Source organism: Rosa rugosa, chromosome 4, assembly GCF_958449725.1.
Source record: "Rosa rugosa chromosome 4, drRosRugo1.1, whole genome shotgun sequence".
NCBI lineage: Eukaryota > Viridiplantae > Streptophyta > Magnoliopsida > Rosales > Rosaceae > Rosa > Rosa rugosa.
Genome location: NC_084823.1, coordinates 15589970 through 15602054, shown reverse-complemented (window position 1 = coordinate 15602054; position 12085 = coordinate 15589970). Strand labels below are relative to the sequence as shown.

Below are 12085 nucleotides of genomic sequence, written 5' to 3'. Positions count from 1 at the left end.
TCGACTGAACTAATGGAGAACCCAATCAATATAGATGAGTCCGTCAGACAGCAATGCCCAAGAGAGCTAACAGCAAAATACGAGGGAAAAACCAGCAACCAATAAACTGGTAAACAAACACAAAGACGCACCAATCGAACAATACAAAAGCAATAGGTGTCACAAGAATGGTGCGGACCAAGCCACACCAACAAACATGTCAAGAAACTAGCACCAATATATCTTATTCACTCGCATGGCTAGATCAGTGGGTGTGGAACTAAAACCATAATAGAATTTAGGACTATCACCAATAGCATTCCTGTTACTTATTTCCATGAACAAGAGCACAGTCACAGCCACTGAAAGATTCAAGATAACAGTATGTGCATGGTTGTTGCTCACTCAGTGAACAATGGCCATACTAGCCTCAACCAAGGTAAGCCATACTTGTCCAATAATATAGACCAGATCCCACAAAAATGCTGATGGGATTCAATAGAAGAGTAACACAGAACACAAACAGGAGCAGAGACGCACAGAAATTCAATTCTAATATGCACCCATAAGTTCCTGGTGAAATGGTACTCCAAAATACTGACCCAGTAAAATAAAATAAAAAACAAACAAATGAACAATGCTGAACATCAGGATGCCTTATTTGCCCCATAAAATTGGGCAGATAAACATGATAATTCTGAAAGTAAGTAGCCCTCCTATAGCATTTGGACACCATGGACAGAATGTTATTCCTTATATTATTGCATAGGAAAGATAGAAATCCATAGGCCAAAGAAGATACGGAAATATGATTGGGCATTTTGACAGATAACAAATTTAATGTCAAAACAAGCTGACAATCCAAGCTCAAATATATGTCAAAACAAGGAAAGGATAGTTCATCTCCTGCAACTAGTACTGGTGCTCATCTATCTTCACGGTATCCCATATATTGGTCAGCATTCTTCAAAGTATTTACACACCAAACTGGAACTGGGAAGATCTCATTAGATAGGTCTTTAGGTGATATTTGACTCACCAATAATCACCACAAGAGCATTTTCCATCCTCAAAATGATGAAAACGTTTGTTGTCCCTAACAATTAATTGCCTTCCAACAATCTTGGACATGATCTTAATGGCATTGTGGCAGTCACCACTCACCACAGACATGGAGGTTCTTAATGATCCTAAGAGGTGTCCTTGCTGGAGTACTAATCAGGCCATATGCGATTGCCAAACGCTCACTGTGATAGAGCAATGCTTGCTCCTTAGCCTCCTGGTCAATATAATGACGAACATATCTTGTGTCTGGAACATAACCCCCTCCTCTCATCGAATTGAGAGCCTTTAACTTTTCATCATCCTTGTACAATGTGGGATTTTTAAAGTCACTGATTCTGTTCTTCCCATCAAGCATGCAAATAGCACTACGCTTTCTAGGTGGTGGAGTTGGAATCTTACCAGCAACAGCCTTTGATGGGTCAACAGCAACCATTAACTCCTCAGCGTGATCTTCAAGATCAATATCTCCATGAACCTGCGCTTAATTCGTCAATGCCTCCCAAACTATCACAGTCGGCTCAAATGGGAGCTTCTCAATATAATCAACCGCTTCATTCAGATGACCACATTTTCCAAGTACATCAAGAATCCCCAGCTAATGCTCCACTACAGGATCAAATCCGTACTCAGTTTTCATCGACTCAAAATATATAAATGCTTCTTCAACAGCATCTGCACTGGCACAAGCCGAAAAGACTGCAAGGAATGTTTCAGAATTGGGTTTCAACCCTTGCTCCCTCATCAACTCAAACATCTGCAACCCATCATCTCCTAACCCATTATCCGCATACCAGTTTATCATCAAATGCCAAGAATCAATGTTCTTCTCAAGCAGGTGATCAAACACTCTCCTGGCATCAGTCATGGTTCCACATTTTCCATACATTTCGATTACTTTATGGCTCAAGTCACGATTACCCCTACATGCAGACTGCAAAAAGAAACCATGAACTTTCTTTGCATTCTCTAGCGACTTCGAATTCCCACACAACTCAAACAAAGAATGAAAACAATCAGCATCAGCCTTCACCCCTTCTTTGTCCATCAACTCAATAGCTTCCTTCACCTTCACCCCTTCTGGTTCTCCTCCTGATTGATTGTTGTTGTTCGACTGGTTACGGTTTCGAGCTTGTGGGTACCTTCGATTCTGATTCTGATTGTTCCATTGATTTGGGCTTCTGGGTTGCTGAAACTTGGGGCTGGGAGGGTTCACCTGGTTATGGTTTTAATGCTGAGGATAGCTCTGGTTCTGGGTCTGTGAATTCCAGTGGTTAGAGTTTGCATACCCCTGGTTTGGTGGGCTCCACTGGTTAGGGTTTATGTGGTTGTTGAAACTCCTGGGATCGTGGGGTGAGGGTTTAAGCGGAGGAGTAGAGGTTGGGTACTCATTTGGGATGGCAGAGGTGCGCTTAGAGTCTGGATGCTGGTGGTGGTGGTGTTATTGCAGTGAAATGAGTTGAAATGAGAAGGGTGGAGACTGGAGAGGACGTACCTTGTTGAAGATGGAAGAAAGACAATGCTGGGCTTCGAGCGCGTCGAATCGCCATTTTCAGAGAGGCCATTTCTGAAGAGGAGAGATTGATTTGAGCTAAAACCCTGGAATACTATACTTTCTAATGTAAAAACCTTGTACCCGGTTACTGTATGTACGTATCTTTCGTCTCAGACTGCCACGTGGTGTGTGTGTGTGTGTGTGTATTTTCACAAATCATCTGGTACCTGAATTAATATGTTAAGAGTCGATCAAGATTACACCTCGGTTATAAGTTTTATCAATTTTAAAATTAAAAATTTCAGTTTCAAAATTGAGTTACCAATTACCAACTAAAATTTTTCGGTTTTAAATCATATCTATTAAATTTGGTATTTCGGTTTTCAGTATTACCAACTTGACAACAAATATTTCTCTGTAATATAAATTAGAATGAATAATACTAGATTATATAATTTGATAAGTTGTTGAAAACTTTGTATTTATCTACTTATTAGATTATAGCTCTCTTTATTTACTTATGACATCAAGTTTTAGTTATTTTTAATAAAATTTGTCATTTCACGATTTTTTACTGGATTACTTAAAATACATATACTATTAATCTAGTATTGGTAATAATGTTAATACTATTATGAAAATAACTATGTTAACATTTCTTAATATACATGTACATGTAGTGAAAACTAGAGTATATGTAGCTAATATTTAGATACTCGGTAGATTCGGTATTTATCAAAATAAACAAACTTTTTCGATAATATTCTATTTCGGTTTTATCGGTTTCGATTACCAAAATGCCAGTTTACCAAACTTAAAATAACGGTTGGTATTCGGTCGGTTCGATAACTACAAAACCAAATGACAGCCCTAGTTCTCTCTCTACGCTCTCCCTTGCGTTTCTAGGCGGCGTTTTTGCACATTGGTTTTGAAATGGCATCAGACTCTTCTTAGCCTCTCGCAGTCTCGCAAGGTTGATGGCAGCTTCGTTCGGCATTATCTAACACAAATAGGCTTTTGTCTACTTAGTCTCCTCTGCATCTCTCTCCATAGAGGGGATGTGATCGGAATCCCGACAACAGATCGGGGTATTTGAAATGACTCCATTTTCATTCCAGAGGGAAGTAGGTATTGATTTTCATTCATGGGTGAAACAAGTTTCCATACTAAAATTACCCCACTTTTAACCTCTTATTTAAAAACATCATTTTATTTGTTCAAGAACGTTTTTTTTTTTTTTTCAACAATCCAAAAATACCTATTGAGTCATTCCCGACACTAGTAAACACCATAAAAAGAGTGATTCATGTTCATTCTCTTTCTAGCTTTTCTCATTCCTCTTCTATCCAATACCTTCTCATACCCATTCAAGTTTAGTAAGAAGAATGAAATTTACACTCTTAAATTTGCAATGCGTGTTCTTTCCTCTTTTAGAATGATATTCAAACTCTCATTTTTTGTCTTTTACAAAAAGACAAAATTTAATATATCAATAAAGAAAACATGGAGCGTGGACTTTACAATCGTAAATTAAGAGAAGTGTGGACTTTACAATCGTAAATTTCACTTCTCTTAATAGTAAACACAGAACACACACAGCTATTCATAATACCCCTATCTTAAGATTGAAGTCACAATGGAGAATATCATAGTATCATACACAGCTTTCCAAGTGAAGACTCAGGATTTGTTGGGAAGATTAAGGTTCCACACTTTCTTGTCGTGACATACTTGAATACCCCATTACAGTTTCTTCCTTCTACCTATTATCCGGTGCAATGTGATATGCAGTCTTTACGGAATACCGTCCGTGCATCTCATGAATATCTTCCAATTGGCTTCTCATACAGAATCCCAATAATTAATTCAGCATTATCAGACACGAAAGAGTGGAAATGTAAGAACTCAAATCACAATGAACTTCAACAGAGAAAATTTCTTTAAAACAACTCGCAGCAAGTCTCCATTTCAGCAATATCAATCCCACCAGATCCTATGATCATAATGTAGGTCTTCAATCTTGTTTCTCCTTCTAATTAGAGCCATTTGATAAAAGAACTTGGTATTTCTTTCACCGTTCTTTTTTTTTTTTTCCCTTCCCTTTTTTCTGATGAGAAAGATGCTTCATTAAACCAAACTCAGAAATTACAAACTCTGGACAAAAGTCTACACATAATAGGACCAACCTAAATCCGGTTATACACTACATGTTGTGTGCACTGAGGAAAATATAGAAATTCAAACAGCAACCAGTCTGTGATGCACTCATTGACATTGATTACATTGAGAAACAATGATAAACATTTTACATCAGAATCTCGTTTGCAATTAGCATGGCTTAAATTGTATGGGATCAACTTCAAACAAATAAGATCCCATTTTCTTTAATGGTATCAAGAACAATCCCGAGCTTACCTTCAATTCGTTCATCTTTCCTGGGTTCGTAAGACAGTGCATATACATCTGCCTCCTTGGACCGCTCAGCGATGAGCCTCCCGATAACTCTGCATGCATTATGATCTGTGAGTGATGGTAAGTTGGTTCGAAGATCCTTCGCATTCGTTGTTGCGACTGATATCACTTTGCTTGTTCCCCGATGCATCACTTTCGCATGGATAAATTTTTTGGAAAAGAAAACGTTTAGTAAGAATGGCCTCATATACATATCTGTCTTCTGTTTCCATGACTTCCTGTTTGGTCTTTTAGCTGCTTCACCTCGAGATCTCCGGGTATATGCAGCACATACAATTGACATCTGCAATTTTAGGTATAAAATGAGGGTGAGATATGTATATCTGCATTTCCCAGCAGGGGAGAGAGGGTAAAATGTAATCAAGGTCTTTACTTGATCATTTTATGTAATGTCTTAAAACAGTGGGAAAAAAGAAGTGTTCTTGTGACCTCTTTGAAGGGTTCTGAAGGGCCAATTTGACATGAAAGTTTTAAGAAATTGCACTGATCTAGTTCTTTTTTCTAGATACTAAATTTATCTCACATTCTGCGAAAACAACAGTAGCAAATAGTCCAAAAAGTACTGTATGTAATAGTACGAAAGAATTTAGCACAGGCAGAACATACAGCACAACTACCATTGAAAGCCTATAAGATTATAACTAGATAACTTGCAGAAACTAGGAAGCGGCTAAGTTGCCCTTATGGAATCGTTGCCATATGCAATAGGGAATAACAAAACCTATATGCCTGTCCATTAGTCCTCCCATGGATTTGTAGATCTTCCCACGTGCATATTCAACTGGAAGACGGGTTTGGTATCAGAGTGTATAACTGAGTTTACTAAATTTAGAAGCAAGCAATTTCAAGAAAAGCAAATAGAATCCAACATTCACAATAACTTCTCTACTGAACATCTCACTGATCTTTTCGATTTAGTTACTTATTAAGAGTACTCATACCGCTATAACTTCAAATTGTACCCTTTAGAGGGAGTGATTCATTCTTAGCCTAATCGGAGCCAAAGCAATTATAGGCTTAGCTACTCAACTACTGCTATATTCCACATAAGAATTGCATCAACAACAAAGATGACCCAATCCATCCATTGAATGTGGTACACTTTCAAGTTGCTTATTAGTTATTATTCCGCAATCAATACAGAAACCCCAAAATTCGTTCACAACCAACTAGTACATGGCAGATTTACACAGATTTGGTTTCCAAAACATAAGACTCTATCTACCAGTAATAATAACATACAAAATTCAGTAAAACCCATAAAGTTAAAGTCATTCAATTCAGTCCAGTTCAATTCATATTAACCTCTTCCTTGGTCGAAGATAAGGTACTTTTAAAAGGATAAAACATTGTCAAAGTGAGTGCGTACCTTGTTGGCTGTGGGAGTGGCAGGGAGTGTCGTGGAGGTCATGGAAATGTTCATCAGAGGAAACGAAGAAACCCATGAAAGCGAAGCTGGTTTGACTCGCTGAGTCGAACGAGTTGGGAGCAATTCGGAGGAGAGCAGCGACCCACTTGATGCAGCTGAACAAGACATCATCTCTTAAGAGAACAAAGCGCGCAGCAGCCTATTTCAGTAATGGCTAATGTTTCGTTGGGTCGCTTAGAAATATATTGGAAAATAAAAGTTTCAGATAATAAATCGAAAAATTATAGGGTAAGAAAGTGGAAAAAAAAATTGGGGTAAATGTTTTTTTTTTTTTTTTATTCAAACTGATAATTTTATTCACTAATGTCAAAGGCAAAAAGAGATCTTGTTACATAGTATATTTTTCTCCACGAGATCTTGTAGCCAAATAGGGCCTATTTCCTTGCAAAACATACTCCCAACCATAGCCAAAGCTGACCGGGCTAAAGCATGAGCAAGCTGATTGTACTTTTTTCTAACATGCTTCCACTTAACCATCTCCATCTCTAATCACATGTTTAACATCCTCAATAACCGCCCCAATCTCACTCAAGTCAAAGTCATTACAGTCTAAAGCCTTCAACACATTCAAGGCATCACCTTCAATCTCAACTCTAGTAAAACCCAATTCTTTACGATAAATAATTCCATACCTTAAAGCGGCAACTTCTATTGCCAACGGACTAAGTGTCCCATCAAAAGGAACAACCAATGCCCCCTGCATCCTTCCAAATTCATCAAGAACTACTGCACTCATACCATCTCTTCCATTTTTTACATCACATGCACCATCAAAGTGAAGCTTCACCCAACTAGGAGGAGGAGCCTCCCAAATTAACGAACGTGCATCGTCATTTACATTTGCATTGGACCATTCCTCCATCCACTCTACTGCTTTATGGAACAACTCAGAAGCTTGCAGCTCCTTACCCCCATGAAAAGCATTATTTCTATCACGCCAAATCCACCAAGCTATTCCTGCAACAATTCTATCCCCCTAACCTCTCCTTCTGCAGCAACATGACACAACAGATCAATAAAAGAAGGCTCACTCCATATCTTCACCACTGACCTCAACCAAGTTAATTTCCACACCTGTTTAGCCTTTGGACACTGTCATAAGCAATGCATTACTGTTTCTTCAGGGTACCCGCACCTTCCACAAGTAGCAGAAGAGTTGATATGGCGTTTACTCAGACGCTCAGCACAAGGTAGAAATGAGTGCCAAGCCTTCCAAAGGAAAAGCTTGACTTTATTCGGAATTCGAGAACTCCATATAATACTCCATACATTTGTGGAGTTTGATGCACCACTTCCACCACTACTTCCAGCTCTTGCACCTCCATTCTTCCTTTCCATCCCTAACCAATACCTTGATTTCACAGTATATTGTCCATTCTGACAATAATGCCACACCCCCACATCTCTTCTACTCCCTCCCGCCAAAGGAATAACAAGAATTCTCTCAACATCCATAGAAGAAAATGAGCTTTGATAAATTCAACATCCCACATACATGAGCTCATAATCAACCTCTTTACCAATGTGTCACTTGGGAGAAAAGGTGGAGTAATAACCCTGAAAGTCCAAGGAGAAGGTAACCACGGTGTTTGGACCCAAAATAAGCATTTTTGGCCTGACAAGGCGTGTCTTGGAGAAATTGAGCCAATGTCAGTGGCTCAAGCTATATATTGTCGACAAGCTCGAAATATATATTTAGAGGCTAAATAAAGCCTACTATGGAAGTATGACAAGTCAACTTTAGCATATTTTCCTACTTCGGCTAGGAAAAAACCGAGCTAGACAAGGAAGGAGGGGTGGCAGACTAACCAAATGAAATCGAAATGTGCTGAAACTTTCCAGATCCATTCTAGACAGCCCAAGGATCATTTCTTATGAAGAGTGCCAGAGATGTTTTTGAGTGGAAGGCCTTCAAACAATCAGTCCAATCTTTTGCAGAAGCAAAACTGGAAAACTGGACCTGTAAGAGGTCCAGCAGCGTTTTCGGCCCAACCACTATACCAAAAATTCTGAAATTTTGCCAGGGTGATCTACACTCATAATGGAACATTTTTTATGAAGAGGTCATAGTGAAATTAGGAATGCTTGTTGGAGAAATAATTGAAGGAATAAAGGGGCTAAAACCAGCTCAATATTCACATGTTCATGTTTCCTACCCACATGAAGAAAGCTAGATGCTTTTCTTCTTTTCCTTGGATATATTTTTCAAGACAATCTCTTTAATAGATCATCATCACTTCCATGTTGTTGCACCTTCATGCCTTGCTTTCATTTCATCATTTCTCTATCTTTTCCATATTTTACAAATCACTTTCATATTCCACTTTCATTATTTTTCTTCCACTCATCATTTCACTCTTCTTTTTCTTCCCTATATAAACACCTTCTCTTCTCATTCTAAATCACACATTCACATACAACAACAACATCTCTAAGATGATCTAAGTTCTCTCTAGAGCAAACCTCTCTAAGGGCAACTCCTCTCCCTCTCCTTCTCTTTCTCTTAGCGGTGATCTCACTCCTAGTCCTAGTCTTCTCAGAAGCCGACTTTCAGTGCCACCAAACCCTCTGTCAACGTGCTTCGGTCCTAGTCTCCTCGGGAGCCGACGGTAGTGCCGCGACCACAACGGTTACAGAACCAGCCAAGCAAGGGTAACGCCCTAGCAACCCAGTGAAGCTAAAGTCACGCTTTAGCAAGATCTCAACATTTCCCGGTGATGTCGCTCTGCTCGATCTACAATATTGAGTATCGATTGTGTTAACAAGAAGAAGCTCAGCAAAAGTCCTCGCCACGAGGCACAAAGAATCCGACAACGAGGTTGGTGCTCTCCTCGTCCACAATTGCTTGAAAAGAAGTCAGGTCAAGGGACACCCCCGACGACCGCACCCGAACGGTGCTGGCACGCCCGCGCAGAAAAGAGACTGTTGACCAGCTGCACCACAATTCTGGAGCCAAACATTTTGGCACGCTCAGTGGGACAAGGTTAGAAGAGTCTTTTTTCTTGAAGCACATTCAACCACCAGGCTTCAAAACAAACATTTTGGCACGCCCAGTGGGACAAGGTTAGAATTTCTTTTTTCTTTTCTTGAAGACATTCAACCACCGGGCTTCAAAACAAACATTTTGGCACGCCCGGTGGGATAAGGTTAGAAGTTTTTTCTCTTGAAGACATTCAACCACCGGGCTTCAAAACAAACATTTTGGCACGCCCAGTGGGACAAGTGGGACTACATCAGAGTCTTTTTGTGTTCACCATCATTGGGATGCCAGAGGAAAATCTTTACCAAAAGAAATTCCTGAAGTCATGGCGACGATAGAAGGCTATGTGCCCATTCCCATTCCGGAGAATGCGAGCATAGAGGAGCGACTTGCTATCTTTCAACAGAACACTGCTTCGTATTATGCGAATTTGAAAAAGGTCCTGGCAGCGCAGCAGAAGAGGAGGGATGAACTTTTCCAATCAGCCCAACAAGATTCGTGGCAGACTTGGGAGCAGCTGGCCGACGTGACCCAACCAGCCCAAGAAAACCACCAGCAGTCGATGAACGTCGTTGCGACCCAGCACAAACAGACCACATCTGAGTTCACTACCTTACGCGAGGAAGGTTCCAGCTTGGCTAATTCGCAGCAAGGCGAATTGGCATGTCAAAAACCTGCTCGCGAAGAGGTCATTTCTGAGACTAACTTGCCTATAGGTGGCAATCAACCTAAGGGTCTCACTGGTGAGTCACAGCCTTACACAGAGGCTGTGCATGGAGAAGGTCATCAACAAGATTGTTCTTCGGACAAGAAAGTTGTCTCTGAACATATAGCTGATTTCTCCACTGATCAAGCCAAATATGTGGCTACTGATCAGATGCATGGGGGGCAAGATATGACCCATGATCATCCCTTTGATCAAGCGAAGTTGGCGACAGTTGGCGACAAAGCCGATCTTGGGACACCGTCATCTTCCAAATTACAATTGGAGATCATGTCTCGTCAACCAACAAAGATACTTGGGGGGCAAGAATACCCCTCTCACGAGCCAAATTCCTCCAAATTCTTCAACGAGAAGTATCTTTGTTCTTTTTCTACAAGCTCTCATAGGAGGGATTTTTACCCTACAAATTTTGATACATCGGAGCTTGGAGTGAAGCATAGATGGCCTCCCCCGTGGCCTTCTGGAGGTTAGCCAAATATAGTGCTGCTAACTTCTTTCTTTGTTTTTAAATTTCCTGTCAATTTTCAGTTTTCATTTTTATTTTCGTCATTTGTGAATCATAACGGAATAGGTGAAGTCTCTTTTGTTAATATTGGCCTAAACTCCTTATTGGTGCCTAGTTCAGGTCCCTTAAGGTTAAGGGCGGCTTTTATTAACACTTGTTGAACTGTCTTCACACTTATGACCTTTCTCATCTTAGTAAGTATAGCCTATGTGAAATGGTGTCTAGAAAGGGGACAACGTTCATGACAGGTTCTTGAATCCAGAAGTGCGTGCAAATGGGCCTAAACCACTATGTGGGAGTAGCTCATGCCAAAATGGATTCTGCCTCTCTTGTTCGCCCTCCCCCACCTGGCCATTTCAGTAAGGTTGCCTAAAGGATTTGAAAGAAAATTTGTGTCTAGGCGACTATACTTGGGCCGCATGTCTAAACCTTGATTCACATTGTCTTATTGAATTCAACTACTTAAAAAAAAAAAAAAAAAAAAAAAAAAATCATTAATACAACTCTTAAGGGGCAATTCTAAGTGTTCCTACACTCGCAAAGCTACTAAGCCGAGTCAGCGGCTCCAGAAACTTTTTCCAGCTTTGCCCTCGCAGGAAAGACTGAGCTCAAGGGAAATGTGAGAGCCACCACCGTGACCGCCACCTCCATCGGAAGTAGTCTTCATGTTACCAAAGCTGTCCTCACCATGCATTGGGAACAGAGGAAGGGTTTCAATCTCCATGTTCATAGATCCATAACCACCATAGTTCCCCTTCTGCCCGTTAAAAGCAATCACACCAGCTGAAGAAGCAGAAGCAGATGCAGAAGATTCGAAGTTAATATACTGATCCTCAGGTTTCCAATTGGTACCATTGTCATCACCAACAAGCCCTGATCTTTGCATGGGCACATGAACATCCGAAGTGGACCTCTTCTTCCGCTTCTCCCGAGCCCTTTGGTTCACGAACCAAAAATAAACGTTCTTGAACTCGATCTGGCCGTACCATTTCAGCTGGAGACAGATCCTCTGAATCTGCTCTAAAGTTGGGGACCTAACTCCCTTATTGTAGAAAAGCTCCTTAAGGATTCTTATCTGATCTGTAGTGGGATTCCACCTGTTCCGCCTACAAAGCATGTTAGCACTACTCTCGGCTGCTTTGTAACTTCCTCCATCCTCGGTTGGTTGCTGGGTTTGTGGTTCCATTGGTGAAGGATTGAGAGAATGCGAGAATTGAAGAATGGTGGTGACAAGTAATATTGGAGTTGATGAAATGGTTTTGGGATTGGAGATTGTGGAGGAAGATATAGGCATGCAAATATCCACCCTTGGATGGACGGTTGAAAAGAAGAGTCAAACCGATGTCAGTAAAGAGTGATTAGTGCCTTAAATCTCGGAAAAGAATGGAATAATAGCATGTGAGGAGACCGAACGGTTTTCGAGGAGGTAACTGTTCTAT

At 40.4% G+C, this 12085-nt stretch overlaps 1 protein-coding gene and 1 pseudogene across 1 annotated transcript; both read right to left on the bottom strand.

Annotated features, from left to right (window-relative positions):
- LOC133745168 (pentatricopeptide repeat-containing protein At2g15690, mitochondrial-like) lies at window positions 1–2360 on the bottom strand (annotated as a pseudogene).
- Window positions 2361–4765: 2405 nt separating this feature from the next.
- On the bottom strand, window positions 4766–6630 carry LOC133745365 (uncharacterized). Its single transcript, XM_062173425.1, has 2 exons — window positions 6378–6630; window positions 4766–5291 (listed from the first exon to the last, which is right to left on the bottom strand). The coding sequence occupies exons 1-2, from the start codon at window positions 6546–6548 to the stop codon at window positions 4896–4898; spliced, it is 567 nt and encodes a 188-aa protein (XP_062029409.1). The 5' UTR covers window positions 6549–6630; the 3' UTR covers window positions 4766–4895.
- Window positions 6631–12085: the final 5455 nt, after the last annotated feature.